Source organism: Leptonychotes weddellii, chromosome 13 (assembly GCF_054177405.1).
Source record: "Leptonychotes weddellii isolate Sample4059 chromosome 13, ASM5417740v2, whole genome shotgun sequence".
In the NCBI taxonomy this organism is placed as follows: Eukaryota; Metazoa; Chordata; class Mammalia; order Carnivora; family Phocidae; genus Leptonychotes; species Leptonychotes weddellii.
Genome location: NC_138381.1, coordinates 81,295,970 through 81,323,576, shown reverse-complemented (window position 1 = coordinate 81,323,576; position 27,607 = coordinate 81,295,970). Strand labels below are relative to the sequence as shown.

Here is a 27,607-nt window from a genome sequence, read left to right as displayed (position 1 = left end):
CTTAACCGACTGAGCCACCCAGGCGCCCCATTACTACCTAGTTCTTAAATTTGATTGGATTCCCTTTCCTGAAGAAGTTTTTTTTTTTTTTTTTTTTATTCATGAGAGACAGAGAAGCAGGCTCCCAAGGAGCAGGGAGCCCGATGTGGGACTCGATCCCAGGACCCCGGGATCACGACCTGAGCCCAAGGCAGACGCTTAACGACTGAGCCACCCAGGCGCCTCAATCTTAACCAGTTTTAAGCATATAGTTCTGTGGCATTAAGTACATTCACACTGTTGTGCAACCACCACCATCCATCTCCAGAACTTTCTCCTCTTCCCAAAGTGACACTCTGTCCCTATTAAACACTGATCCCCTATTTGCCTCCCCCAGCTTCTGGCACACACCATTCCCTTTGTCTGTATGAATTTGACAATTCTAGGGACCTCATGTAAGTAGAATCACATGGTATTTTTCCTTTCATTTAGCATAGTGTTCTCAAGGTTCATCCATGTTGTAGCATGTCACAGGTTCCTTTTTAAGGCTGAATAATATTCCACTTTACGGATATAATACATTTTGTTTATCCATCCGTCAACGGACACTTGGGTTGCTTCCACCTTTTGGCTGCCGTGAATAATGCTATGAACGTAGGAGTGCAAATATCTCTAAGTCCCTTTCAGTTTTGGGGGGTATGTACCCAGAAATGGAATTGCTGGGTCATCTTTGTAGGTTTTTAAGTTAGGAGTTGACATAATCTGACTTACATTTTTTAAAATCTCACAACCCTTCCCCTGGGCAAGAAATTAAAGAATTCCTCTCTAGGGAAACTGGCCAGTCTAAGAGAAAAGGCCTCAGTTACTGAAAATGGGTGATCTCCAACAAAACTGGGTTCCTGCTTTGTCAGCCCACAGTGAGGGTACTGCCTGAGTGGCTCCAACTCTTAAAGACTGATGCACAATCAGCAGACTTTTGGGGAAATCCTGATTGAGAAAAACAAAGAGCAAAACAAATGGAAAAAAAAAATCTCCATGAACCCTGAGAAAATAGAAACAGCATATAAATATAAAAAAAATTTAAAAATATAAAATTAAGATCCAAAGGTATTGTATCCATGAAACAAGAATGGGATACTGAGAGTGAGAAAAGGCGAGGTGGAGGGTTAACAAAAGAACAGTAAGAGAGCAGAAAAAAGTCAGCTGAAAGGGTGGCATGCACTTCTCACAGGGCCTCCAAATGTCAGGGTAAAGTCCTGCTCTAGAAGGGCCCCTTTCCAGTGGCTCCATGTAGGCAGGCAATAGTATTACAGATTTTACCACAATTTTTTTTTTAGTTAAAAAAAAAAATCTGAGGGCAGCCCTCTGGCCACCCATTTCTACCAAAGTGACACAACTGTTCTGAAAAATTAAAATCACCACAGAAAAAACTGCATTATAGTTTATTGTCGTCCTAATTCAATTCAAGGTGACAAGTGAAGTCAACACTACTGTATTTTCTGACTCTAAGGCCGCATCACCTGAAGATAGTTACTGCCTTTTTAAAACACAAGTTCTTATGTTAAAAGATTTGTTTCTCCATCTTCAGTCACATGATGTGGAGTCAGATAAAGTCCTGACTAGGTTGTTTCTGCTCCCTCACCCTACGCAGGTGGGTCCCTAGACCCACATGGGCAGTGTGTCTGCATTCACTCCAGGTCCTCTTCACTTCCCCAGAGAGGCCAGGTAGATGTACCAGAACAGAGACACCAGGTTGGCAAAAAGCACTCGGAACTGCCAAGAGAACACAGGCCACAGTGAGGTCCTGACTGTATCTACCAGTCACCGGTCCCCCAGGACAGAGCTCATTCGTTGGTCAGTCCATCCACCCACTACTGTACTCACTGAGCCTTTCCTTCGTACAAAGCACTGTGCTAGAGGGGTGAGCAGGACAGTCTGTGCCTAGCGATGTTACAGGCCAGTAGGGAAAACAGACAGTAACTGTCCTATGTCCTCCTTCACTGAGCACTCGCTCCTGGCTCAGCTTCTCACCCCAGGACTGGACATCATGTGGTGGCTTCACCAAGCCCGCCGGTGATACCCCGCCAGCCCAGGCCATGACCCTGCTTTGATGATCTGATGGAGGTACTCCCACCTGAAATTACCTCTAGTCAGTGAGTCTCCCTGACATATAAGCTCCATGAAAGCAGCAGTCTGTTCTATCTTGTTAGTCACTGTATCCCTAGAGTTTAGAGCAGTGGGGCATACAGTAGGTGCTCAGTAAATATTTGTTTAATAAACTCCACTGCCCCTTAAGCACTCACCTGCAACCACCTAAAATGGAAACTAATCACAGCCTCCCAGCTTTCTGTCCCTAGGCCGTCCAGGAGGGTCCCATTTTCCAGGCTCTCCCACTCTCCCATCCATAGATCCCTTCACATCCTCAGCCATTCTGCCTTTCCATATCTTTATTGCCTTTTCGATGTACTTTAGGATCCATGGCTCAGAGCCTTCATTGCCTTCCCCTCTTGTTCCTTAGTTGTACTCCCTGGAAAACCTCCATCCTCCCTGCTGCCCTGGGGCCCTGTGCCCATGCACAGGAGGGTCTCCAGTCAGCTCCCTCTGTCATTCTCTACAAGTTTTCCGTGTCTTTACTCCCCTCAAGAAACCCATCTTACCTCCTCTCCCCTCAGTCTGGCCCTGCCCTCTGCCCTCCCAGAGGAAAGAGAAGGTATACACGGGCGTCCCCAGTGAACAGGCACCTCTTTCCTGTCTTAGTAAAGAAGGGCCTCTGTCTAAAGCACCTCTCTGCTTCTGCCCAAATCCCATGCCCCCCTCTTTAGGGTAGCATATGGCCTCTCTTCACTTCAAAGCCCATTCCCATCATTTCTCCCCACTTCTTCACAAACTTCTTGAGAGAATTTTGCAGACTTATGATTTCTACTTCATCCACCACTCAATTCACAGCAGTTTGGCTTTAGCCCTCATGGAGCTGAAATTGCTCTTGGGAACATCACTGATAAGATCACTGTTAAAACCAGTGAAACTGATTCTCATTTTGCTTTAACCCTGCAATATCTGTGGTTGTGTGTCACTGCCTTCTCCTGGTTTTCTGCTACTCCTTGGGGTGTGTGTGTGTGTGTGTGTGTGTGTGTGTGTAACCACCCAGCCTGCACCTCCCTCCCCTCTTCCCAGCCTTCCAATGGAGCTGCAACTCAAGGGAATTCTGCCCAGGTCTCTCCCCTCTAGAGCAGGGGTGAAAACAAGTAGGTTACTTAAATGGTGTGCAAAAAAAGCTTAAGGTTGCAGTCCTTGGAAAGGCCTGTTTGAGAGGCTAGCCCTTCCTTGGGGCCTGGGTAGTTAGAGTTCCCACCTTTCCCCAACTGATAAGAATGGCTCCCTAGGCCTGGACTACTTGCTAAAATAACACAGTTCACGCTGAGCACTTGCTCTCCTGGGAGTCTGGTGTGTGCCAGGCAGAGGATGCCTACGTGACCAGCCCTCCCAAAAAACCCTAGGTGCTGCGTCTTTACAGGGCTTCCCTGGGCAGAAACATGGCCTACACGTTGTTGCGTTTGGTGGTACCAAAGCTCTTTTGGTGAGCGCTTGCTCTGTGTGACCCTCATGGGAGGGAGGGAGCACGGGAAGCCTGCATGGATTCCTAGGATCCAGTGGTGTATCTTTCCTTTGGGGCTGTGATAAACCCAGGCCATGAGCACACAGATGTGCCGAGCCCCTCTAGCGTATCTCCAACCTTGCGTATGGTCTTGGGGCTGGACACACATGAGCTGTCCTTGGTGTGTAAAAGCAGTGCACAATGGCGAGGCCCCTCAGCCCTGCCCCAGTGAGCTGTTCCTGCAGCTTAGAGCCCCTCCAGGCTCCCACCTTGCTCAGAGCAGGAGGTGGGGCTGCGTGGGGCAGTTTCAGCAGCCCACCTCAGGCTGCTGGACCCCATGTGTGTGGCACCCCAAGGGCTGCCCCCCCAGGTCCCACCGTCTGCCTGCTCCTCGGGTGTGCGCTGACCTCACTGCAGGTTAGGCTGCCGTGCCTCCCCTGCACATCCTGCTGGGCACTGGCACTGCTTGGCACCTGCATGCACTTTCGACCGTGACCCGCGAGGCCAGGCAATACCGCACCCCTGGAAAACCCAAGCTGCCCCTGGACTGGGGGCTTTTCAGAAACGTTTCTGGGACCCATGGATGAGGTGTGGACGCCTGTTTTACCTGTCCAAATCCGGACCTGCTCCTGATTCTGGGCAGAGAGAAAACCGCCGATCAGCCCAAGCTGAAACAAGGCTGCTGGAAGATGAGGCCCCCTCTGGTTCTGCATGGTGCCGGCTGGCCCTCACCTGCAAAGGGATGTAGTTGATGTTGACAAACTGCGCCGGGGTCCAGACTTGCCAGTTCATGCACAGCGCCGGCCAGAAGCTTCTCCTTATCTGGACAGCGACCGCAGCTGCGTCTCTCCCCTGGAAAGGAAGGGTGTGGATGGTGAGCAGTGGCCACTGTCCTCAGAGCCAAAGCTGGGGTGCCAAGGTCTGCAAGTCTCCAAACCCTAACATGATGGTTTTTAAAACTGTGGATTTTGGGGGCGCCTGGGTGGCTCAGTGGGTTAAGCGTCTGCCTTCGGCTCAGGTCATGGTCTCAGGGTCCTGGGATCGAGCCCCGCATCCGGCTCCCTGCTCCACGGGAAGCCTTCTTCTCCCTCTCCCGCTCCCCCTGCTTGTGTTCCCTCTCTCGCTGTGTCTCTCTCTGTCAAATGAATAAAATCCCTTTAAAATAAAATAAAATAGGGCGGGGGGATTGGTTAGCCCGGTGATGGGTATTAAGAAGGGCACGTACTGCACGGAGCACTGGGTGTTATACGAAAACAATGGATCGTGGATCACCACATCAAAAACCAATGATGTATTGTATGGTGACTAACATAACATAATAAAATTTAAAAATAAATAAATAAATAAAATAAAATAAATAAAAAATAAACTGTGGATTTTGTTCCATTTGTATGTAGACAGCACACCTGTGTGCCTAATTAGCGCTGCGGCTCTAAGGAGCCAACCACCAGCTGGGAAGTCATCAGCAGTGAGGCAGTGCCCAGGGCCCTCATGGACCTTCATCACTCTGTGCAGGGCTGACTGAACGGCGGGATTCATGCAGTTGGCCATGGGCACCAGAACGGCTATGTATGCCTCGGCTGTCAGTTCTGCCCAAAATAATCTCCAAAATGGATGCATTTTCAAGCAGAACTTGAAGTTTTAAAAAAATGAACCCCAATAAATTGATTCTAAATGTCATCTGAGAGGATAAATGCATAAGAATAGCCATCTTGAAAAAGAATAGCAAGAGGAGGCCTAAATTACTAAAGACTTAAAAAAATACTATGAAATGATGGTAATTAAAAGCTAAAAAAGAAAAGACATACAATGGAAATTCATAGAATCCAGCAAAAGATCAGAGAGTCCAGATAATGGATTGCACATATGGGAATGAGAGCGTGATAAAGTGGACGTTTCAAAGTACGGGGGGATTGTTCAATAAATGGTAACAAGACAATTTGCTATTTAAGTGAAAAGAAACAAGACAAAAGGGTATCTCCCACATATGAATAAAAAAATAAGAATACTAGAGGAAAATATAGAATATTTCCACTATCTCTGTGTTTGTCAAAATGTACATAATAAAATCATAAAAGAATAAAGTAAAGGAGAATATTCCCAGTATCTTCCTTGAAGGAAGCCCACAAAGGAAAAGAATGACAGATTTGAATACATAAAATTTTTAAACTCCTGTATGGAGAAACACACTATAAATAAACTTTATTTATATAACTTCAAAGGTTTAACTTTATCTGCAATTAAAAGACAAAAACCTGAAAAATGGGAAAAATATCTGCAGTCTGTATTTGGCAAAGGATTGATGTCCTTAATATATACAAATATACGATCAGTGAGAAAAAAGCAAACACTGATAGAAAATAAGCAGTTAATACAGTAAGCATATAAAAAGATGTTCAACCTCATAAATATGCATACATTATTTTTTATGTATCAAATTGCCAACTATTTAAAAGAAAAATACAATCCTGGTTGTCAAGAGTGTGGGGAAACAAACCTCGCCCAGAGGACAAATCTGCGAGGGTTGGGCGCTCTGGGGTCACAAAGCCTAGTTCTGACAGGACTCACGGGCTCGCAAGTTATGGGAACTCAAGCCGTGGGCCTGAGCTTCCTCAAAAATGGGGTTGACTTGTGGCTCAAATGACCCAAAGGACTCAATGCAGAGCTTGGAGCAAGTGCTCAATAAATGTCAGCAGTTTGTACTATTCTATAGCCCTGCAGGAAGAACAAGCAAGGACAGCCTTTTTGGACAATTCTGGGAATTAACCAAACAGGAACCCTTACACAAAAGGGACAGGCATACGGTGGAATACTATGCAGTCCAAACGTGATTATCTATGATCAAAAAAATGCCGGACGTTGGCAGAGCACAGGGAATTGAGTCCGTGATCCTGTAATTAGAGTTGTGTGGTGACACTTACGCTGAGCACGGAGGACAGAGTAGCTGAATCACTGCGCCGTAGACCTCAAACTAACATGACATCGTGCGTCAACTACATTCAAATTAAAAAAAAATTTAAGGGGCGCCTGGGTGGCTCAGTTGGTTAAGCGACTGCCTTCGGCTCAGGTCATGATCCTGGAGTCCCGGGATCGAGTCCCGCATCGGGCTCCCTGCTCGGCAGGGGGTCTGCTTCTCCCTCTGCCCTCTTCCCTCTCGTGCTCTCTGTCTCTCATTCTCTCTCTCTCAAATAAATAAATAAAATCTTAAAAAAAAAAAATTTAAATGCAGATGCAGAAGCATCTATAGTGTGTGTGGTATAATGTGGTCCCACATAGATCATTTATGTGTTGGGTACCTTACACACTTTGGTCACCTATGACATATGTATTCAGGGTTCTCATCTTTTAATGAACACACATTCCTTTCATATTTGGAAGGATAAAAAGGGATGTGGGTGCCCTTTGCTTCCCCCTACCTCAGATTTCCTAAGGGCTTGCCCAACACCTCTTTTTACTATCAGGGACTTACTACTAACCAGTTAAGTTGAAGCATCTTTCCTGCCCGCCCCCCCCGAACACTTTAAACCACAAGGGGTGTTCTCCTCAGGAACCCGAACTCAAGATGCTGCTTCAAAATAAAACCTGAAGGAGAAGGATTTAGCTGCTGTGATTGGTTGGGACAATTACTCTCAGGGCAGAACATAACACATCTTGGGCACACAGTGTTTGGAGAGTTGGGGAGGGGGTAGAGGTGAACTGGGAAGGGACTGGGCTGGGCACAACCAACAGACATGCCTGGTGACTCTGCTCAAACACACCTCTCATGTGGTGGTTGTGATGGTTTAAATCTATGCTATGTTAACCTCTTCAGAGCACTTGTGATGTTCAGGACTGAGTTAGCACAGGGTTCTGCAATGCCATCGGGGGTCTGAAACTTGTTTCATGAATCCCACGGACCCCCTTCTCAGAATCCTGTTTGTATAAAATAAAATATATGGGATTACCAAGGCACAAACTATACTGAAATACACCTTTCAGAATAGTCAGGAAAAGAATCTTAGGATAGATGAGTAGATGTGCTTGCTTACTGACACAGTGACAGGCCTTGAGGCAGGTAGGAGGGGCCACGAAACATAAAAGGTATCCTGTAACAAACGACGCGTGGTGTCAAGATGCCTGTGACTTCTCACGTGGACCAACAGGTACTGCTGACATGACCGTGGTCTGTGTCTGACGTTCATAAAGGGAAGTGAGGAATTTCAGTTGGAGTGTACTGAAAAGTTCACAGGCCCTCTGATTTCCACCCACAGACGCCAGGATAAGAATCGCTGAGCCAAACAAAGAGCTATGGCAGAGACCAACCTCCAGGAAGTTCATGATGAGGAAGAACAACAACAGGAAGGCCGGCGCAAAGAGGAGGCGGTCCAGCAGGAGCCTCTTGAGCCCAGCCAAGGGGACCTCGGAAGGGATCCAGTGCTCCATGAAGACGTAGAAGAAGTGACTCAGTGGCCCTGTGAAGAAGAACCTGAGGCCCCACGGTGGGGATGAGCAGGACTGCCATTCTCTGGGTGTGCCCTTCTTGGGTCCAGCTTCACCCCCAAACCCCAGGTCCTAAACCCTGCCTCCCTGGAGCCTCCCATCACTGACTACACAGGTCTGTGTGGTCCTTCTAGAAAACAGGCCTTCTCTGAATCTGCTTCAAGCATTCTTTTTTTTTTGTCTCTGCTAGACCTGCCTTGGATCTCCCATCAATTTCCATGTGGCCAGCTCCTTTTCAACACTGTCGGCTGGGAGACTTTGTTCATGATTGTTCTGGACAATGAACCCACCATTGTCCCGGCCACTCTCTAGTCCAGGTCCTGCCTCACTGTCTTCATAGCCTGTGTCACCATATGTCATGATCTCATCTGTTTAGTCATACGGTACCCTTTGCTGAATAGAGGTAACCGTCCCAGGACAGGATTGTGCCTGTCTGTTCACTGGGCGTGAACACACTGTCCACAGTGCCTAGAACACGGCCTGGCTCAGAGAAGGTGCTCAAGGATGAGTAAGTGGATGCATCGCTGGTGTCAGAGCTTTTCATCAAACCCTCCTGGGCAGTTAGCAAGAGTGAAACCTGGTGCCGTGCACTAGCTGGTCTGTACTGACCCTGTGTGTTCCCAAGTGCAGAGTACTTGGGACACGACTGAACACAGCCACCGCATCTACTGGTACAACAGACCCGTAGCTCTGTAAAATTCAGCAGTAAAAAGATGCGCAGGGACCCAGGGCTCTTCCAATTTTTGACACTGGAAGTCCTCACACAAGTGGTTCTCAGCTATTGCTTCCTCCTTCCACAGGTTAAGTGGCCTAGAGCAGGGGTCCTTAGTGAGAGGGAACAGAGTCTTAGCTTTATTTATTCTTTAGTGATCCCTCCACCCAGCGTGGGGCTCGAACTCAAGACCCCAAGATCAAGAGTTGCATGCTCCACCGGCTGAGCTAGACAGGCCTTGAGAGGGAACAGAAGTCTTGAAGATGGAAACTGTGAGTAACACTTCCCAGGGGATTCTGACACACTCCCTCCCTCCAGGGTGATTATGGCTTTAACTACATTATGGAAACGTTGTGATGACCGCAACCAACATGCTTACAAATATAAAGTGATATTTCTGAATTTTAAATTGAAAAAATGACTCTTGTTGCAAAAGACTTCAAAATAATCCATCTATACAAACACTATTGTTGGCCTGAGAACTCAGGGAAGACTTAATTGGTAAAACTGAATCTCTGTGGTCTTTGCAATTCCAAAAGTGGTTCAGAAACTGGACACTTTTCAGGATACCTAAATATTTATTTTCTGGATGCTTACACTATGAAAATAACGGAAACAACTGACCATATTTGAGTCTGTTTTCCTCTTTCATGGTCTTTGTGTCTTGAAGGCTAACTTAGGTTTAGGTGAATTATCTGCCCTCAGATCTCTCAGCCCAATGAAGACAGCCACCCCCACCCGAGCAATTCAAAAGGAAAACCATAAAACAAGTTCACATTATCCACCATTCTGATTTTTTCCCATGATTACTTCAATGCTTTTTTTTTTTTAAAGATTTTATTTATTTGAGAGAGAGAGAATGAGAGAGCACATGAGAGGGGGGAGGGTCAGAGGGAGAAGCAGGCTCCCCGCCGAGCAGGGAGCCCGATATGGGACTCGATTCTGGGACTCCAGGATCATGATCTGAGCTGAAGGCAGTCGCTTAACCAACTGAGCCACCCAGGCGCCCCTACTTCAATGCTTTTTTAAAAATTATTTCTCCAGGGGCGCCTGGGTGGCTCAGTCATTAGGCGTCTGCCTTCGGCTCAGGTCATGATCCTGGGGTCCTGGGATCGAGCCCCGCGTCGGGCTCCCTGCTCCACGGGGAGCCTGCTTCTCCCTCTCCCACTCCCCCTGCTTGTGTTCCCTCTCTCGCTGTGTCTCTCCCTCTGTCAAATAAATAAAATCTTAAAAAAAATTATTCCTCCAAATTAGGTTATTTCAGAAACTTGGTCTCACACCCTCGCTTTGTTGCAATCAGTCTTCTACTGGGTAGACCAGCCCCTTGATGGAACTCACCCATAAATGGCATATCTGAGAGGCCCAATGACATCTAGCTTTTGGGAGTTTTCTTTTTCCCGCTTCTTCACAATCAACTGGGCCAGGAAGTTCCCAAGTGCTGACAAAATGCCACTGTGGACAGAGATGTAATCAGATAACAGGAGAAAGCAGCAGGAGGGTGGCCCGTTCCTGTATGTAATCAGCACGGCTGTGCGGAGAGCAGCGTGGGATGGGGAGAGATGAGTCCTTCCTAAAGCAGCCCTGGTGTAAGGTTCCTACATCAAAAGGTGGAGACAGTAGAACTTCACACACAGACAGACACACACACACACACCCCCCGGCCTGTGGACTGCACCTGCCAGTGTCCTGGGTGTGACACTGCACTAGAGGGTTACAAAATGTTACCAGTGGGGGAGACTGGGCAAAGTGTGCAAGGGATCTCCCTGTATTATTTCTTACAACCGCATGTAAACCTACAATTACCACAATATAAATTTCAGTAGAAAGGTGGAGATGGGCCCAGGTGCTCCAAGGTTTGGTCTATAGTTACCTTCTGATAAGCTCTGTGTGCTAAAAAATCCAAAATTCTTTGTACGGCTGATAAGGACCTTCTTGATCTGATCCTCGGCCACCTCCTTCTCACCTGGTCCCTTCCTCACTGTTCATTTTCTGCAGCAACACAGACCTTCTTTCCACCGCTCCACTGTTAGCTTGCTCCTCCCTCAGGACCTTTGCACTGGGTACCCTCTGCCCAGAGAGCTTTTGCTTTCCCTCCTTCAGGTCTCTGTTCCAATGTCACCTCCTCAGATAAAACCTCCCTGACCTCCCTGTTTATCTTGCTTTTTGTCTAGTTTCTCACTAGAATAGAAAGCCCACTGAGGGTAGGGACCCCGGAAGCATGCTGTACATATTTATGAAAGGCTGCATTTAATAAGAGGGGATGAGCTTACAAAATTAACTGATTAAAGCTGACGAAGGAGAACGATGTCTCATAAAAACTTTAGAACCCCAAATCAAAGGGTGCAACGGACCAGCAGACCCGGGGGCAGGGGCCTGCCGTCACCTCTCCCCCAAGTGCAGAGCTGCGAAGACAAGGCAAGCAAACGCCTGCCGCCCCGCCCAGGCTAAGGGTGCCGCTCGAGACACGGAGCCGAACGCCCCCGACCTCGGAACGGGCCGTCCGGCTGCGGCCGCCAAGGGGAGGTGGGCCGGACCCACGCACCTTCGGGAGGGGACCTCCAGGGAAGGGGCCTGACGCCTCGGTCCGTGCGTTCCTTTGGTCTAGCTCCCCGGCAACGACCCGCCAGAACCGGACGCACACAGCCGCCTACGCCGAGCTCTCCGGCTAGAGCAAGGCTTGGGGGTCGTCTGACCCGCGGCATCTCGCCTTTCGCACTCAAATCCCCGCACAGGACGCGCCTACGGGGCTGCGTCCCCGACGCTGGCCGAGCTGCGGGCCGCCCCCCGCCCGGGCCCGACCCCTCCGCGCCGACCTGGTGGCCGCCTTGGTGAGCACCGGGTAGAGCCGCAGGACGCGCAGGTACTGGGCGAGCGCCCGCTGCGGCAGCGCCCCGAGCCCGGCCCCGGCCCGCAGCGTCGACGCCGCGGGCGCCATCGGCACCGCAGCGCCGCGGCCGCCCGGCCCCCGACCCCGCCTCTCGCCCGCCGGGGCGCGGGGACGGCCTCCCGTTTCCCGCCCCGCGGCGGCCCGCAGCGCGGCCCGGGGCAGACCCGGCCGTGCGCGGCTCGCGCGTCCGCACACTTTTCCCTGAGTCCCTATCAGGCCGCCTCCCCTCCGGCGCCCGCGGCGATAGGAGCTCGGTGGGGCGGGGCGCGGCGAGCCTCCCGATTGGGCGGCGGGCGCTTCCGCTCTCTCGCGAGAGTTGGTGGGAGCGCGCCAAATTTCTCCGGGAGAGCGGCGGCGGTCCGGGCGCGGCGCGATGGTTCTGAGGAACAGCGGGCGGCGGCGCGCGGAGCCGGGCCCGGACGGCGAGGCCAGCCGGTGAGGGGCGCCGCCGCTCCCAGTCGGGCGGCGGGCGGGACTGCCTTGTGCGGAGCTCCTGGCGCGCAGCCGCGGCGGTCCTTCGCAGGCCGCCACCCAGCGGCGCGGTCCTCCTGCGTTCGCTCTGGTTTCCGCGCGCTGAGGACAGACGGCTCTGTGGGAGCGCGGTCGGCGACTCGGCGGCGGAGCCGATGGGGCCGCCTGTCAGCGCCTGCGGAGCGGGGTGGGGGCGGGACACCCGCACCACCGCGATCACAGCGCGCGCGCGCGCTCCTCGCCTCTCCTCCCTCCCGGCTCGCGGGGGGCCGCCTCCCGGGCCGTGCGGGGGACTGGGCGGCGTGCGCGCGCGGGGCCGACCCCGGGGCCGTGCGGGGGACTGGGCGGCGTGCGCGCGCGGGACCGCCCCCGGGGCCGTGCGCGCGACTGGGTGGCGTGCGCGCGCGGGGCCGACCCCCGGGGCCGTGCAGGGGACTGGGCGGCGTGCGCGCGCGGGGCCGACCCCGGGGCCGTGCGGGGGACTGGGCGGCGTGCGCGCGCGCGGCCGCCCCCGGGGCTGTGCGCGCGACTGGGTGGCGTGCGCGCGCGGGGCAGACCCCCGGGGCCGTGCGGGGGACTGGGCGGCGTGCGCGCGCGGGGCCGACCCCCGGGGCCGTGCGGGGGACTGGGCGGCGTGCCGTGCGGGGCCGACCCCCGGGGCCGTGCGGGGGACTGGGCGGCGTGCCGTGCGGGGGACTGGGCGGTGTGTTCCCCAAAGGGGCCGGGACAGCGGTCAGTGAGCGCTTCCCCGGCGCACGCTTTGTGAATGGAAACAAGTCTGAGCAGATCGTTCAAGTAATTTTCTTTCAGATAATGTGTCCGTTGCAGAAGTTTACCTTGTAGACAACAAAAGTAGATATTTTCTTATCTTTGTGTTGATCTTTAATAAATGTCGCAAATGCTGTTTGTTGAGTACCCACTGTATACAAAGAAGCTTATCTGCTTATCATATGTATATGATTGGTCGCTGCTCGGTTTTCGGCAGAACTAGAATCCCGTCCAAATTGGTCATCAAAATTCTTGTTTTTTGTACTGTGCTGCGAGCTTTGCAGTTTTCATTGTTTCTTATAACATGCATGAAAATCTTGTGTGGTAGATACGGTTAATTTCATTTTACCAAAAAACAAACTAATAATAAATTTGGGAACTGATTTTAGAAATAAAAATACAAAGCAGCAACTTTTTTGTTTTGAATTAATTATAGATTCTTATGCAGTTGTAAGAAATTACACAGAGAGGGGATGCCTGGGTGGCTCAGTTGGTGAAGCATCTGCCTTCAGCTCAGGTCATGATCCCAGGGTTCTCGGATTGAGACCCATGACGGGCTCCATGCTCAGCGGGGAGCCTGCTTCTCCCTCTCCCTCTGCTACACCCCCTGCTTGTGTTCCCTCTCTCGCTGTGTCTCTCTCTGTCAAATAAATAAATAAAATCTTAAGGGGCGCCTGGGTGGCTCAGTTGGTTAAGCATCTGCCTTCGGCTCAGGTCATGATCCCAGGGTCCTGGGATCGAGCCCCGCATCGGGCTCCATGCTCAGCGGGGAGCCTGCTTCTCCCTCTCCCACTCTCTCCCACTCCCCCTGCTTGTGTTGCCTCTCTCACTGTCTCTCTCTCTCTGTCAAATCAATCAATAAATAAAAATCTTAAGAAAAAATAAAATCTTAAAAAAAAAAATTACACAGAGCGATCCCATTATATCCCTTATGGGTATAAGCTAGTTCCCCCCGGTGGTATCATCTTAGTTACTAGAACGCTAGGTCACAACCAGGAAATTGATGTTCATGCAATGCATGGATACTCAGTTATGTATGTGCGTGTATTTAGTTCTGTGCACATTGTGTGTTTGTGACCACCACCACAATCAAGACACAGAACAAGTCTATCCCCAGGACCCCTCATGCTACCCTTTTATAGCCACAGCCACCTTCATTCCTCCCTCTTCCTCATCCATGGCAGCCACTAATCTGTTCTCCACCTCTAATTTTAATTCAAGAACTCTACATAATTCGGATTATAAAGTGTATAATTTGGGGGGATTGGCTTTTTTCACTCAGCATAATGCTCTTGAGATCCATCCAAGTTACTGCATGAATCAGTAAGTTTCTCCTATTTTATTGATGGATAGTATTCCGTGGGGATGGATGTGACATAGGTTATTTACCTGTAGGTAGTATCTCGGTTGTTTCCGCTTTTTGGCTATAATGAATAAAGTGGTATGAATGTTCACACATGAGTTTTTGTATGAATGTGAGTTTTCCTCCCTCTGGGATAAATGCCCAGGAAGGGGGCAGAGGGAGAGAGGGAATCTTAAGCAGGCTCCATTCCCAGCGCAGAGCCCAATGCAGGGCTCAGTCTCATGACCCTGAGATCATGACCTGAGCCAAAAATCAAGAGTCGTGCACTGAGCTGACTGAGCCACCCAGGTGCCCCTGTACATTTTTAATATCCCATAAGGCAGAAGCATCTAGCCATGATGGTTGTTTTTATCAGTGTTCTGGTTACAGAGTTGAACAGGTTTTGAGGCTGCTGCCCCAGTCATGTTTCCCATGACTTCTGTTACTTTAATGAACTGTTGGCCAAATATAAGGTTTTTCAGGGATGGATCTACTGTGTTGCATCCAAAATGCTTACACTGGTTGGACTGAGGGTTTCGGGAATAGATAAGAGTCATGATCGGTGAAGACAGGTTTTCCCTCCTTTTATTCAGGGATGATGGCCCCTCTTCCTCTGTCTCGGCACTTAAGCGCCTGGAGCGCAGTCAGTGGACAGATAAGATGGATTTGCGGTTTGGTTTTGAGAGACTCAAGGAGCCTGGTGAGAAGACAGGCTGGCTCATCAACATGCACCCTGTAAGCACCTGGGCAGCTGCTGGCTTAGGCCTTTGAAGAGTGGGTGGTGCAGGTGGAGGTGGGATTGTTCGTAGCTCTCCTTCTTTCTTCTTCAACATCACTGGGCTGTAAAGAAGCTACTGGGACTCAGGGGGGTCCCTGTTAACCTAGAAAAAGTTTTCAAGAATGAGGGAGAGATTGAGAGAAATCCACACTTGGAAGATGTTGTGATGCAGTTCTTGTGAATGGGGAATGTTTATGTGGGGGTGGAGAAAGATTTTGTCTCTGTGCTCAGTTTCCCACAGAGGAGGAGCAAGAGGGTCCTTGTACTTGCGTAGGGGATAACTTGGTGCCCGTGTTGACTGATTCTCTTGTAGACTGAGATTTTAGATGAAGACAAACGCTTAGTCAGTGCAGTGGATTACTACTTTATTCAAGATGATGGGAGCAGATTTAAGGTAAGGTCTTGAACCCCAAGAAGCTAAGACCCACTCAGTGATGAGATGTAGCTGGGTCCAAAATGGCAGGTGTTCATTTAAGTGGGAGGAGAGGGGTTGAGAGGCTTCTGGTGTGCAGCTGCCCGAAGCCTGTTGGGGACATGGACCCCTTGGAGCCACATGGGTCTCCATTTACTATGTCATAAGAGAACCAACTTGGAAAGCCTGAGAGAGGAGTAGTTTTGTCTCTCAAACTTTTGCCCCTGCCGTATGCGCAGGTGCTAATTCCGGACTGCATCACCTTGTAAGAGATGTCAAGGTCAAAAATACGTTAGATCTGGGCAGCTTGTGGGGATAGCAGCAAACAGCCTGTCTTCACTTATCTCCCTTTTTTCTTTCTCATTGCCCCTGAATGGGTTGGTGGCTCTTGCAGGTGGCCTTGCCCTACAAGCCATATTTCTACATTGCAACCAGAAAGGTAAGTCTGTGGTCCATAGAATCAGGTCACACGACCTGTGCCTCATTTTATGGGGGGGGTGTGTTTGTGTGTGTGTATTTCAGAACTGAAAAGTAAAGAGGCCTCTAGAGAAACGGGCAAGGAAGACAGTAGATTTTACTAATAGGAAGTTCTTTCATTCTGATCTCGATTTAGGGTTGTGAACGAGAAGTTTCATCTTTTCTCTCCAAGAAGTTTCAGGGTAAAATTGCTAAAATAGAGACTGTCCCCAAAGAGGATCTGGACTTGGTGAGTATCACCGGGACCCTCCAGGGTAAATGGGTTTGGTCTACCTTGCCCCTGGGGTGAGATGGAAGAGGCCAAGTTTAGCACCTGTGGGATGGTGTACGGATGATGGGGCTTTGGTGACTGTGCGTACGTCCTCGTAGAGAACTCTGGTGGTTTAGTTGTGCCACATGCAGAGTTGGACAAGATGCTTTGGACTTGCGAACAGGTCTACTCATGTATTTACCTTTGAGTTGTTCTCCCCTTATTTTCTTACCCCAATAAAGTCCTTTTTCTCTTGAACTCATGAGCACAATCTCATCACTTTGTAGCCAAATCACTTGGTGGGTTTGAAGCGAAATTACATTAAGCTATCCTTCAACACCGTGGAGGATCTTGTCAGAGTGAGGAAGGATGTCTCCCCTGCCGTGAAGAAGAACCGGGAGCAGGGCCATGCCAGTGATGCCTACACAGCTATGCTCTCCTGGTAAGCCTTCTCGTAAGCAGAGCCCCCAGGCGGTCCACAAGGACTGTTTCCCACGTTTCCTACGTTGACAGGATGGATAGGAAGCAGGAAAACTGAGTAATGAAGTTACCTTAAGGATTAGCTCTGTTCAGTGTAGAAACACTTGCAAGCAATTAGGTAGAATTTCTTCTTTTAAATTTTTAGTTGTTTATCTGTTTTACTTCTTTGAGAGAGAGCAAGAGAGTGTGAGCAGGGGGGAGGGGCAGAAGGAAAGGGAGAGAGAGAATTCTAAGGAGGCTCCACGCCCAGCACGGATCCCAACATGGGGCTCGATCTCACCGTCTTGAGATCATGACCTGAGCCAAAATCAAGAGGCAAACCCCCAACCAAGCCACCCAGGTGCCCCAGCCTAGGTAGGATTCCTTATGTGCTGCATTTGCGTTAAATAAGTAGTGGTTTCCTGGGTGGTATCTTAGCTACACCTGTTTCTTACATAGGGGCGGATTTGTGGCTCTGAAGTTTGAGTTGCTGTAACAGTAAAGACATTTTGGATTCCCAATGACACCACTTTTTTTTTTTAAAGATTTATTTATTTGAGAGAGAGAGCGAGTGTGAGCATGGGGAGGGGCAGAGGGAGAGAGAGAATCCCAAGCCAGCTCACCGCTGAGCAGGGAGGGGAGCCCAATTCGGGACTCGATCCTAGGACCCTGGGATCCTGACCTGAGCCCAAGGCAGACACTTAACTGACTGAGCCACCTAGGCACCCCAGTTTTTTAAGTTTTTAACTTCCATCCTATAAAATACACATCCTAAGTGTGTATGGAATTTCCGGTCTGACCTACTGCTGTGGGACGGTGTCATCTGAGGTCATCTTTAAGAAGGGCCTGTCTGGGGGCACCTGGGTGGCTCAGTTGGTTAAGCGACTGCCTTCAGCTCAGGTCATGGTCCTGGAGTCCCGGGATCGAGTCCCGCATCGGGCTCCCTGCTCGGCGGGGAGCCTGCTTCTCCCTCTGACCCTCCTCCCTCTCATGCTCTCTGTCTCTCATTCTCTCTCTCTCAAATAAATAAATAAAATCTTTAAAAAAAAAAAAAAAAAAAGAAGGGCCTGTCTGGTCATCTCTGCCACCTTGATTTACCTTCTGTGTTTACTCCACGTGGACTCTGGTCTTCCCCCTGTTCCGACCCCAAGCAGAGTATAGTTGAGTAAGCTGGCCTCTCTCCGTTTTGCAGTGTTCTGCAAGGGGGCAGTGTGGTTATTGATGAAGAGGAAGCCTCTAAGAAGGTCACCGACCAGTTGGATAACATTGTGGACATGCGGGAGTATGATGTGCCCTACCACATCCGCCTCTCCATTGACCTGAAGATCCATGTGGTGAGTGGGCCGTCCCTTTCGGGCAGCTGGACAGTCAGGAGGTGACCCTGAAAGGATAAATCCGTAGAGAAATACACCTCCTGGGACAGATGCAGAGCTCTTTATTAACGTGCTACCCGTCCTGCAGGCTCATTGGTACAATGTCAGATACAGAGGAAGTGCCTTTCCTGTGGAAATCGCCCGACGAGATGACCTTGTTGAACGACCCGTGAGTACTGCTTGCATTTCCTCCATCCTGACTTTTCCACTTGTTTCTGGAGAGAGCTCATTCGGTGCTGAAGGATGAATTTGATTCAGAGATTTGTTTTCTTCTTTTTCCTCAAATACTTTCTTAAAAAAGTTGTAGAAAAAAAAATTTTTTTTTTTGTCTGTTTCTGACCGAGTATAATTTCACTTTGTGCTTACACATCACGATGTGATGTCCGTGTTTGAGCTGGGCTGGATCTGAACATTTGAGGGAAAGCTCTGTCTTCCATTTTAGGTGGTTGATAGCAAAGTGATGTGGTGAAAAATGGATTTATAACTGGAAGGCCTTGGTTCAGGGACGGCTTTGTGTTCTTGGGCAAGTCTGTATTCCTGTTTTCTCATTTCCAAAACGGAGATGTCAGCTCTGTACCACGATCTATCTGGGTTGTCATAAAGGTCAAAATAAGGTCATGCATCTTCAAGCACGTTGAGACTCAAGTGTTCCATAATTCTAGGATTTTCCTGTCATGCTCTAATCTCTTGTATGTGTTTAAATTTTTATGCCATCCGTGAATCATGGCATTCTTGATGTAGCTCAGTCAACCCCAAAATGCCTGTCTCACTTCTTTTGGAACCTCTCCCTGTGGCAGCTCGACTCTTTTAGCAGCTAGAGGTGGAGATGGTAGGTGTTGAGAAGACCAGTGGGATCTCTAGAGCTCGGCTTGGTTTCTCTCCAACTTAATGAGACGTTGTGTCCCTGCAGGACCCTGTGGTATTGGCATTTGACATCGAGACGACCAAACTGCCCCTCAAGTTTCCCGACCCTGAGACTGACCAGATTATGATGATTTCTTATATGATCGATGGTCAGGTAAGTGGTACCTTTTGGGATGTAAGCTTCGTAGGAGCAGGAACCTTGTCTAGTCCCTAAACCAGAGCAGCATCCACTCTATGCTTAGTATATTTTGGGTGAAAAATTAGTGAGTTGAGTCCAGGAAAGTGAACGAACCAGCCGTGCTCCTTCCAACAGAAACTTGAGACATTCAGGGCTCTTCTTGGGAGAGCTGTGGTGCCTTCCCATTGCTGCAGATGCCTGTAGCAGGAGCTTCTGGGCCAAAAGTGGAGAGGTGTGTTTTGGCTTTCTGTGTCCTAACTCATGCCGATGGCTCACGCACTTCCCAGGGCTACCTCATCACCAACAGAGAGATCGTTTCAGAAGATGTTGAAGATTTCGAGTTCACCCCCAAGCCAGAGTATGAAGGACCTTTTTGTGTCTTCAATGAACCCGATGAGGTAAAGAGGTGTCCCTTGGTGGGGCGCCTGGGTGCCTCAGTCGGTGAAGCCTCTGCGTTTGGCTCAGATCATGATCCCAGGGTCCTGGGATTGAGCCCCGCGTCGGGCTCCCTGCTCAGCTGGAAGTCTGCTTCTCCCTCTCCCTCTGCCTGCCGCTCCCCCTGTTTGTGCTCTGTCTCTAGCTCTGCTCTCTCTCTCAAATAAAAAATAAAATCTTTAAAAAAAAAAAAAGTGTCCTTTGGGATACTGCCAGGTATTTGGGGTGAAATGGGAGGAAGAGGACTCAGCGCTCATGTAATCAGAATGGCAGTGTGCTGGATGGGGTGTTTAGCGGCGGGGTCCTCATTCACACTGGAAGCACTGGGTGGGTATGGAAATGGAACAGTGACATGAGGTCCCTGCTTTTCCTGAACTTTGGGAGGGGTGTTAGGAAACAGCTTGAAAAGAAACAAATCCTCTGACAGCTAAGAATCATTGAATTCAGGTTCATCTAATCCAGAGATGGTTTGAACATGTCCAGGAGACCAAACCCACCATCATGGTCACCTATAATGGTGACTTTTTTGACTGGTAAGTCTGATGTCTTGTGAGTAACTAAAATGTGTTTGGGACGGGATGTTGCATGGTGGTGTGAATATGCTCATTTACTAACGGTTAAGACGAAAAGAGTCTGTGAGAGGAGGGAGGGTAGGAGGAGTGCCGCTTGGTGGCCTGAGAGGCACCTCGCCCCGTTTGAGGAGAAGTGGGTGTGGGCGTTCCTGGGTCTGCTTGGGGGTCTGCTGGGGGCAATCTTCCTGTTCCTGAGGGAACTAAAGGATAACTGCCTGTGTGCCCATCTGTCTGCCCTCATCCCTAGGCCGTTTGTGGAGGCCAGAGCGGCGGTCCACGGATTGAACATGTACCAGGAGATAGGGTTCCAGAAGGACAGCCAGGGGGAGTACAAGGCCTCCCAGTGCATCCACATGGACTGTCTCAGGTAGGCCCCGCAGCTCATCGCACTGTCTCAGGGGGGCTTTCTGTGACTAGGGTCCAAAGCTCCCTTCTTGCACACGTTGGTCCTGTCCACCTCCCTTTGAAGGAGGAAAGTGGCTTCTGAGAAGCAGCTCCCATTATCTTTGAGGACAGTGGGTGCGGTTCTGGCTGGGTCCGGGGACGTGCTGTCTTTTGTTGTGTGCTCATTATCCCTTCTACCAGCAAACATGTTAGTGTCAGACCTGGTGGGAAAGCCAGAGCAGAAAAGCCAGGTTGGGTGAGGTCTTGGTGCCGTGGGAGCCCCCCACAAAGGTGGGGTTGCCGCAGCCAGGGGTGTCCAGGCTGGAGGTAGGCATTCGAGGGGGCTCAGAGTGCTGAGGTGGAAGGCTGGAGAGAAAGGAGGTCTTGTGGGCCTCTTGTATCCTGTAGGGAGGTGAGTTTTGAGGCGCTGCTGACACGCTTAAAGCTTGATCTGTTTGCTCTGCAGCCCTGGCATTATGGTGCATGTGTTGGAAGGGGCAGGCCAAGTCGTAATGAGGATGGGATTGAAGAGGGGTGGGCTTGGGGATCCACGGACAGGGGGGCCAGGGGCACGTGAAGCACGGAATGTTGGTGTCTGGGGGAGGAAGCAGGTCTGGGAACCCCATTCACATGGGGCATGGTGATCAATGGTTTCTCAAGAAGAGAAGTAAAGGACAGGTGGGGGCCTTCAGAGGAGGCGGCAATCCTGGGAGCCCACAGGGGGCATTTCTGGGGACGAGGATGGCAAGAGTTTGGAGGCTGAGGGAGGTGAGACTCGATGCAGTTAAGAGTGAGTTATGGGTGCCAGAGACACAGCCGTGTCCGTCATGGGACTGAGTTGAGGGCAGGATGTGGAGACGGGCACGGGGTTGAGGGGCACAGGGTGCTTCCAGTTTCCATTGCTGAAGAGACTGTGTAAGGAGAGAACAGGAGTTTAAAAATAGGGCCTGAGGGAGGGGGAGAGCAGGGCAGACTAGCAGCACCCACAGGACAAGCTGGAGGGGTGGAGGGAGGCCAGAGGGTGCGGGTTCCCAACCCCTCATGTTTATATTTCTCCGTGAGGGAGGAAGGGAAGGCTGTGGGGCTCGGAGGACCGGCCCTGGCATTTCCTCGTGTTTGTGGGCACATCCGCGAGGTTGATTGGATCTGGGTGAAAGGCTTCATGAGAGGTCTGCTCCCTGGGGGGTCTCAGTGGAGATCTCCAGGGTGCCATTAGGACTACGTCTTTCTGGGGTGTGTCCAGCTTTGCCACTCTCATGGTTGGTGGGCTTCATCTCGGAGTCCTCTCTGACCTTTGCTCTTGTTCTTGTTCCCAGGTGGGTGAAGAGGGACAGTTACCTTCCTGTGGGCAGCCATAATCTCAAGGCGGCTGCCAAAGCCAAGCTGGGCTACGACCCTGTGGAGCTGGACCCCGAGGACATGTGCCGGATGGCCACTGAGCAGCCCCAGGTACGTGTGTTTCCTCACTCTGCTGCCCTTTGGTTCTGATGTGGTGCCTCCGTGCCTCCTCGTTGCTCTTACTCTCTGATGTTCTCTCCTCAGACTCTGGCCACGTACTCGGTGTCAGATGCAGTGGCCACATACTACCTGTACATGAAATATGTCCACCCCTTTATATTCGCCCTCTGCACCATTATCCCCATGGAGCCTGATGAGGTCAGTGCCTCTCCTGGCCCCGTGTGCCATTCTCCACACGCTGCCCAGTGGAGCTGGTCCCAGGCAGCTGACGTGGATACAGCTGTGGGATTCTGGCGTGTGATTTGAAGCCTGCTGTTTCCCCCCCATAGGTGCTGCGGAAGGGCTCCGGGACGCTGTGTGAGGCCCTGTTGATGGTGCAGGCCTTCCATGCCAACATCATCTTCCCCAACAAGCAGGAGCAGGAGTTTAACAAGCTCACAGATGACGGTCACGTGCTGGACGCCGAGACCTACGTGGGTGGCCACGTGGAGGCCCTTGAGTCAGGCGTGTTTCGCAGTGACATCCCCTGCAGGTTCAGGATGGTGAGCCCCTCCCTGGTCTTCCTGCCGAATGCTTGGTCAGACCCAGAAGTTGTGGGGGCTGCAGTAAGGCCCTCATTCATCTCTTGCCCTGTGGACCCCTTACCAGACCTCCTTTGTCTGGCCTGCCCTTGACTAGGGCACTGCAGGGCAGGTGCTCGGCTTCTCTGGAGCATTCTCTGCCGGCGTCCCTCCTAGGTAGACTGGTTGGTGCAAGGGCATTTCCCGTCTTATTCATGTCCTCTCTTGGTCACTTGTGCTAGAATCCTGCTGCCTTTGACTTCCTGCTGCAGCGGGTGGAGAAAACCATGCGTCATGCCATCGAGGAAGAGGAGAAGGTGCCCATGGAGCAGGTCACCAATTTCCAAGAGGTAACGCTCCAGGGGGCCAGGAGAAACCATTGTCACGTGCCCTGCCTTGTAGACTGGCTTCTTTCAGTAGCATGTTTGTTACGCACTGGTACTTGGGCCCTGAGACAGGACACAGGGCTTCTTCTGGTCTGGTTGGGGCAAGGGGGAGGAACAGGACAGTGTTGTGGTCACAGTGAATGACCTGACTTAGGGAGGCAGGAGAGTTTCACAAGGAGGCGGAGGGCTCTTGAGCTGGCTCTTGGAACATCGTGGTGGGCGGATATGGGACGGAGGTGAGTGCTGGGTCTGAAGACCAGTTCATTTGGACTTCATATTATAGGCAGTGAGGAGCCATTGGTTTTTATTTTTTGTTGTTAAGGAGACTTTAAAAATGCTGAGAGCCCATTCCTATAAGTGACAGAGTAGAATATAGTGACCATAGCACCAATCAAAGAACACCATTGACAACGTGTCCCATGCCTGGAGACCCCGGGTACCTCCCAGCTTGCTGGTCCTGTTCTTTGGACTTAGCACTTCTCAGGTGTGTCTCTTAGGCCCTGCTCAGCACTGCGGCATATTGAGTGACTCGTGGTTTGAAGTTTTTACCAGTTTTAGGATTGATTTCGAGAAACATCTCGTAACAGACTCGCTAGGCAGAATTCAAGTAAGAATGTGTTTGTGTAGTCTGCAAACTGTGAAGTTCTGTGCAGCTGTTGTCAGCTCCAGCTGCCGTATGCCTCGGGAACTCTCAAAGGACAAGCTGTGAGGAGCATCCAGGCTGAAAACCAAATGTGAGTTAGCACCTCAGAAGGAACAGACACCACTTTCAAGTTGAAGAAGTGGCAACTTGAGACCAAGGTGTGCTGAGCGGAGGCCTCCAGATGCCTGGGGGAGCCCAGCATCGGGCTCCTGGAGGACGGGGAGTGTGGCCCTCGCGCCGTCTCCAGAATGTTCTAAAGGGCAGCCCAGAGTCCTTAGGAAAAGGGCAACAGGCTAATTGCTTTGTTTCCAGGGGACCATCCTGTCCCCACGATGCTGACGGGAGGCACCAGCTGGGGGTCACGGTGGCGCTGGGCGTGTCCTCTGGGAACTTTGCCTCCTTCCCTCTCTTCTCCCTCCCTAGTAGATTTCAGAACATGCCTCAGGGTGAAGGATGGAGGGACTGCTCTCCTAATGATTCATTTGCCTAGAATTAAGTTAGAAACGAGGTATTAATGCTTCTGGCACGTCCTGTTCCATAGAGTAGATAGTACTCTTTTTAGTCATGGTTTCTGGTGTGTTCTTTATCTTCTTTGAAGGGTTTTAAACAGTTTTTTAATACTAAGGGCAATTTTGCATTCAAGTGATTTTTCTCACATGACTACCAAATTTAACATATTTCATAAAAAAAAGGTGGCTATTCTTCTGGTTAATCTTGAGTCTATTTAGGTGTGTTTCAGTCTAAACTTTAAACCTGACGGTTTAAAGCAGAGGTGGGCAAACCATAGCCCACGACGCCCATGCAGCCAGCAAGCTAACGATGGTTCTTGTATTTTCAAAATGTTATAAAAAACAAACAAACAACATCTGACAGAATATGTAGCCACAAAACCTAAAGTATTTATTATCTGGTCCTTCACAGAGGTTTGCTGGGTTATTAGATTAACTTGTGGATACGTTAGTTCTCAAATTTGGGGGTTGTGTTCCTTGGTGTTGTGTACGTTTTGTGCAGAATGAACTTTTCAGTTAAGTATGCGTCCGTGCTCTGATTTAACTCAGTGTTACATTTTGGGGAGTGGATGAAAATACATGACCATCAGAAGCCAGTTAGCTTTAGCTTTGTATAGTTGCAGTGACTTTTTTACTTTTTAGGACAATATTTTTATTTCTGGAGGCTCTGTTGTTTTTTTTTTCTGATTTGCTTTTTTTTTTTTTTAACTGGACTCTTGTTTTAGAGTTTTGGTCTTCAGCATTTTTATTTATGCTCGTTTTCCCACGTTTACTCTAGGAGATGTATTCTCAAGTTCTTGGGGCCTCCTCCTACTGTGTCTACTCTTGGTCATGGGGATCATGGGGGTCATGGGGGTGTTCCCTCTCACACTCTGCAGTTTCGAATGTGAATTTATACTCAGCAGGGAGGCTCAGGTGGCCCATCAGGGGCTGTCAGTACTTTGATGCAGTTTCTGGCCTGGGGTCCCTTGTCATGTGGTTCCTTGGCTAGAGGGTTCCCCAACCACACACTTGTTGGAGGGACCAGCCTTTGGTGCCAGGTGCTCAGGGAAGACTTTCTCCAGCAAGAGCCCAGAAGAGATGTGATTCTGGTGGGCAGACGTGTTCTAGTTTATCCTTTCATGGAGGTGGCCTCTGAGGGCCTGCCTTTATTTGGGGTTCTGTGTCCCTGTTGTGTGCAGGTTGCCTCGCACTGAGGAGGCATGAGAAATGTGTGGGGTGCTCACACCGCGGGCCCAGACGGCCGGCCTCGGAAGCACCTGCGTGTGAGGCTGGGGACTCGGGGCTCAGGTTCTCCCCTTTCTTGGACAGCAGCGCCTCGTGAACCTGACTCACTTGTGCTAACACGGGTTCACGCGGAGCGCCTGCTTCTCTTCTGGGAGTCTGTGGTTTGGGTGTGTGCGGGCAGAGGAGCTGCGTGACCCGCCCCCAGTAAGAGCCCTGGGCGCTGGGTCTGTGGGCGTCCCGGCAACACGGCACTTGGTGAGTGTTGTCCTGGTTTGATGCTGGGAGAATTAAGCTCATCTCAGCTGGAGCCTGACCTCCTCCCGCCTCCGCTCCACTTGCCTTTTCCCTTGGCTGGTTGAGTTCTGTGAGTCATTGCACCTGGGGAGTGGTCCTGGGGACCCCAACACAGGGCATCACCGAATTAGCTCACTGCTCTGGTTCTGAGTCTGCTCTTTGCTTTTGCCCTCTGAGGGTAACTTAGAAGCTCAGTTTTGCGTTTATAGGGATAGTTCTCATGTTTTGTGCAGGACATCTAAGTGTTTGGGATCAGGAGGGGTTTTTTGGCTAACAGCTCAACCTCTGGAAACGAGTCTGATTCTTTGGTTTATAAAGTAATGCTGGAGACCATTTAACACGGAGGTTCAGAACATAGCGTTTGGGCTAAGGGGGCCTATGCTTGAGCCCCTGCTAACCTCTTGAGCCTTCTCATCTGTCAGGTGAGGGGTTGCTGAGGCCGGGGTATCCCGTGCCCTCACTGTGCAGGCATGAATGGCACCCAGGAAGAGTGCTGTTGATGCTCCAGCCTGGTCCCACACTCGCTGGCAGACGGCCCTGCCATGCAAGGCCGCAGACAGTCTTTCACAGTTTTCTCCCAACCGCAAAAGGTCCCCTGGGGTAGAGGCTGCTGCTCCCCGAGATGCTGTCCTCCTTAGGGCTCTTTCTTGCGGGGCTCATATACCTCCAGGTGCTGGTGGCCATCATCTGCCATCCTTCTGGGACCCATGGTGCTTGCTTTGTGGCCATCCGCACAGTCTCCAGTTTTTGTCTTGGTCGCCACTCCTTTGTCCTTTCTCCTAGGTGTGTGATCAGATTAAGACCAAGCTCACCTCCCTGAAAGATGTTCCAAACAGAATAGAGTGTCCCCTTATCTACCACCTGGACGTGGGGGCCATGTACCCCAACATCATCCTGACAAACCGCCTGCAGGTGAGACCGATTCCCCCATCAGAATCGAGCTCTTCCTGCCCAGGCCCTGACCGATCCCCCTCCCACCCCACCGCAGCCCTCTGCCGTGGTGGATGAGGCCACGTGTGCTGCCTGTGACTTCAACAAGCCGGGAGCAGACTGCCAGAGGAAGATGGCCTGGCAGTGGAGGGGCGAGTTCAGTGAGTGCAGCCCCAGGGCAGGGGCAGGGTGGCTCGGCGGGGAGCAGGTGTGCAGGTCCCTGTCACGGACTCCCTCTGTCACCCGCCCAGTGCCAGCCAGCCGCAGCGAGTACCATCGGATCCAGCACCAGCTGGAGTCGGAGAAGTTCCCTCCCTTGACTGCAGAGGGCCCAGCCCGGGCCTTTCACGAGCTGTCCCGCGAGGAGCAGGCTAAATATGAGAAGCGGAGGCTGTCAGGTGAGTGGCTTCCAAGCACGGTGCCTCCTCTGGCTTGGGCCTTTGTCGGGCCGTGCTGGTACATCACAGCCTGAGGTCAGTTAAACTGGATGTTGCACCAGATGAGGTCACTGTGAACTGGTTCTTCCTGCAGCTTTCCTTTATTTCTTCTTCAGATGGTGACTTCTCCTTCCTGTGCTCTTGGGGACTTTGGCCCATTCACACTGGGGCTGCCCTTTCTTTGAGAGGATGAACCAGCACGTATCTTTCGGGCTTCTCTGCTCCTTGGTGTTAACCTAGAAAGCTGCACTGGTTGGCATCTGTTGCTTCCTCGCTTTCTTTGGCTATGTCCAGGAGGCCTGGCTACCTCCTCTGTGGAGTCTCTCATGCTCCCCTGCTCTCGACTGTGCCTCAGATTACTGCCGGAAGGCGTACAAGAAGATCCACGTGACCAGGGTGGAGGAGCGCCTCACCACCGTCTGCCAGCGGGAGAACTCCTTCTATGTGGACACGGTGCGTGCCTTCCGAGACAGGCGGTATGAGTTCAAAGGTCTCCACAAGGTGAGTCTGACCTTCGTGAGGTCAGAGCAGAGTCGAGTTTCTGAGATGAGAACCCCCAGCTGGGATGTGTGGCTCCCCATCTCTGGGCTCCCATGCATTTGCAAAGTAATGAGTGCACAGTTATTTTCAGCTTTGAGGGATTAAAGGCCTGAGGCCTTGAAACTGTTCTGAGTAATTGCTTTGGAAGTATTTATTTAGAGCAGAGATCAGCACACTATGGCTGGGCGGGCCATTTTTATAAATAAAA

The 27,607-nt window shown here is 50.9% G+C and overlaps 2 protein-coding genes and 1 long non-coding RNA gene across 5 annotated transcripts in view; 2 read left to right on the top strand and 1 right to left on the bottom strand.

The window, feature by feature from the left end:
- Positions 1-9,589, top strand: part of LOC145716882 (uncharacterized) — a 10,344-nt gene extending 755 nt beyond the window's left edge. The window contains exon 2 of the long non-coding RNA XR_014139839.1: positions 7,825-9,589. This is a non-coding gene — a long non-coding RNA (uncharacterized LOC145716882). The remainder of the gene's footprint in view (positions 1-7,824) is intronic.
- On the bottom strand, positions 1,406-11,725 carry PXMP2 (peroxisomal membrane protein 2). The gene is made up of 5 exons (XM_081802468.1): positions 11,579-11,725; positions 10,104-10,217; positions 7,877-8,039; positions 4,307-4,426; positions 1,406-1,752 (listed from the first exon to the last, which is right to left on the bottom strand). The coding sequence occupies exons 1-5, from the start codon at positions 11,698-11,700 to the stop codon at positions 1,684-1,686; spliced, it is 588 nt and encodes a 195-aa protein (XP_081658594.1). The 5' UTR covers positions 11,701-11,725; the 3' UTR covers positions 1,406-1,683.
- A 223-nt stretch (positions 11,726-11,948) lies between these two features.
- POLE (DNA polymerase epsilon, catalytic subunit) overlaps positions 11,949-27,607 on the top strand; it is a 47,351-nt gene continuing 31,692 nt past the window's right edge. Inside the window, exons 1-20 of one of the 3 annotated variants that reach the window (XM_006745733.3) lie at positions 11,949-12,087; positions 14,827-14,968; positions 15,325-15,405; positions 15,818-15,862; positions 16,037-16,129; positions 16,438-16,592; positions 17,802-17,943; positions 18,071-18,151; positions 18,893-19,000; positions 19,312-19,422; positions 19,907-19,992; positions 20,279-20,398; positions 21,732-21,864; positions 21,958-22,071; positions 22,203-22,415; positions 22,676-22,783; positions 26,276-26,404; positions 26,481-26,583; positions 26,674-26,820; positions 27,215-27,360. In XM_006745733.3, coding sequence (XP_006745796.2) covers positions 12,026-12,087; positions 14,827-14,968; positions 15,325-15,405; positions 15,818-15,862; positions 16,037-16,129; positions 16,438-16,592; positions 17,802-17,943; positions 18,071-18,151; positions 18,893-19,000; positions 19,312-19,422; positions 19,907-19,992; positions 20,279-20,398; positions 21,732-21,864; positions 21,958-22,071; positions 22,203-22,415; positions 22,676-22,783; positions 26,276-26,404; positions 26,481-26,583; positions 26,674-26,820; positions 27,215-27,360 — 2,319 coding nt within the window. In that variant the 5' untranslated portion in view covers positions 11,949-12,025. Of the gene's footprint in view, positions 12,088-12,832; positions 12,919-14,826; positions 14,969-15,324; positions 15,406-15,817; positions 15,863-16,036; positions 16,130-16,437; positions 16,593-17,801; positions 17,944-18,070; positions 18,152-18,892; positions 19,001-19,311; positions 19,423-19,906; positions 19,993-20,278; positions 20,399-21,731; positions 21,865-21,957; positions 22,072-22,202; positions 22,416-22,675; positions 22,784-26,275; positions 26,405-26,480; positions 26,584-26,673; positions 26,821-27,214; positions 27,361-27,607 lie in introns of those variants that run through there. The other 2 variants (XM_081802495.1, XM_081802496.1) reach the window with 2 other exon arrangements.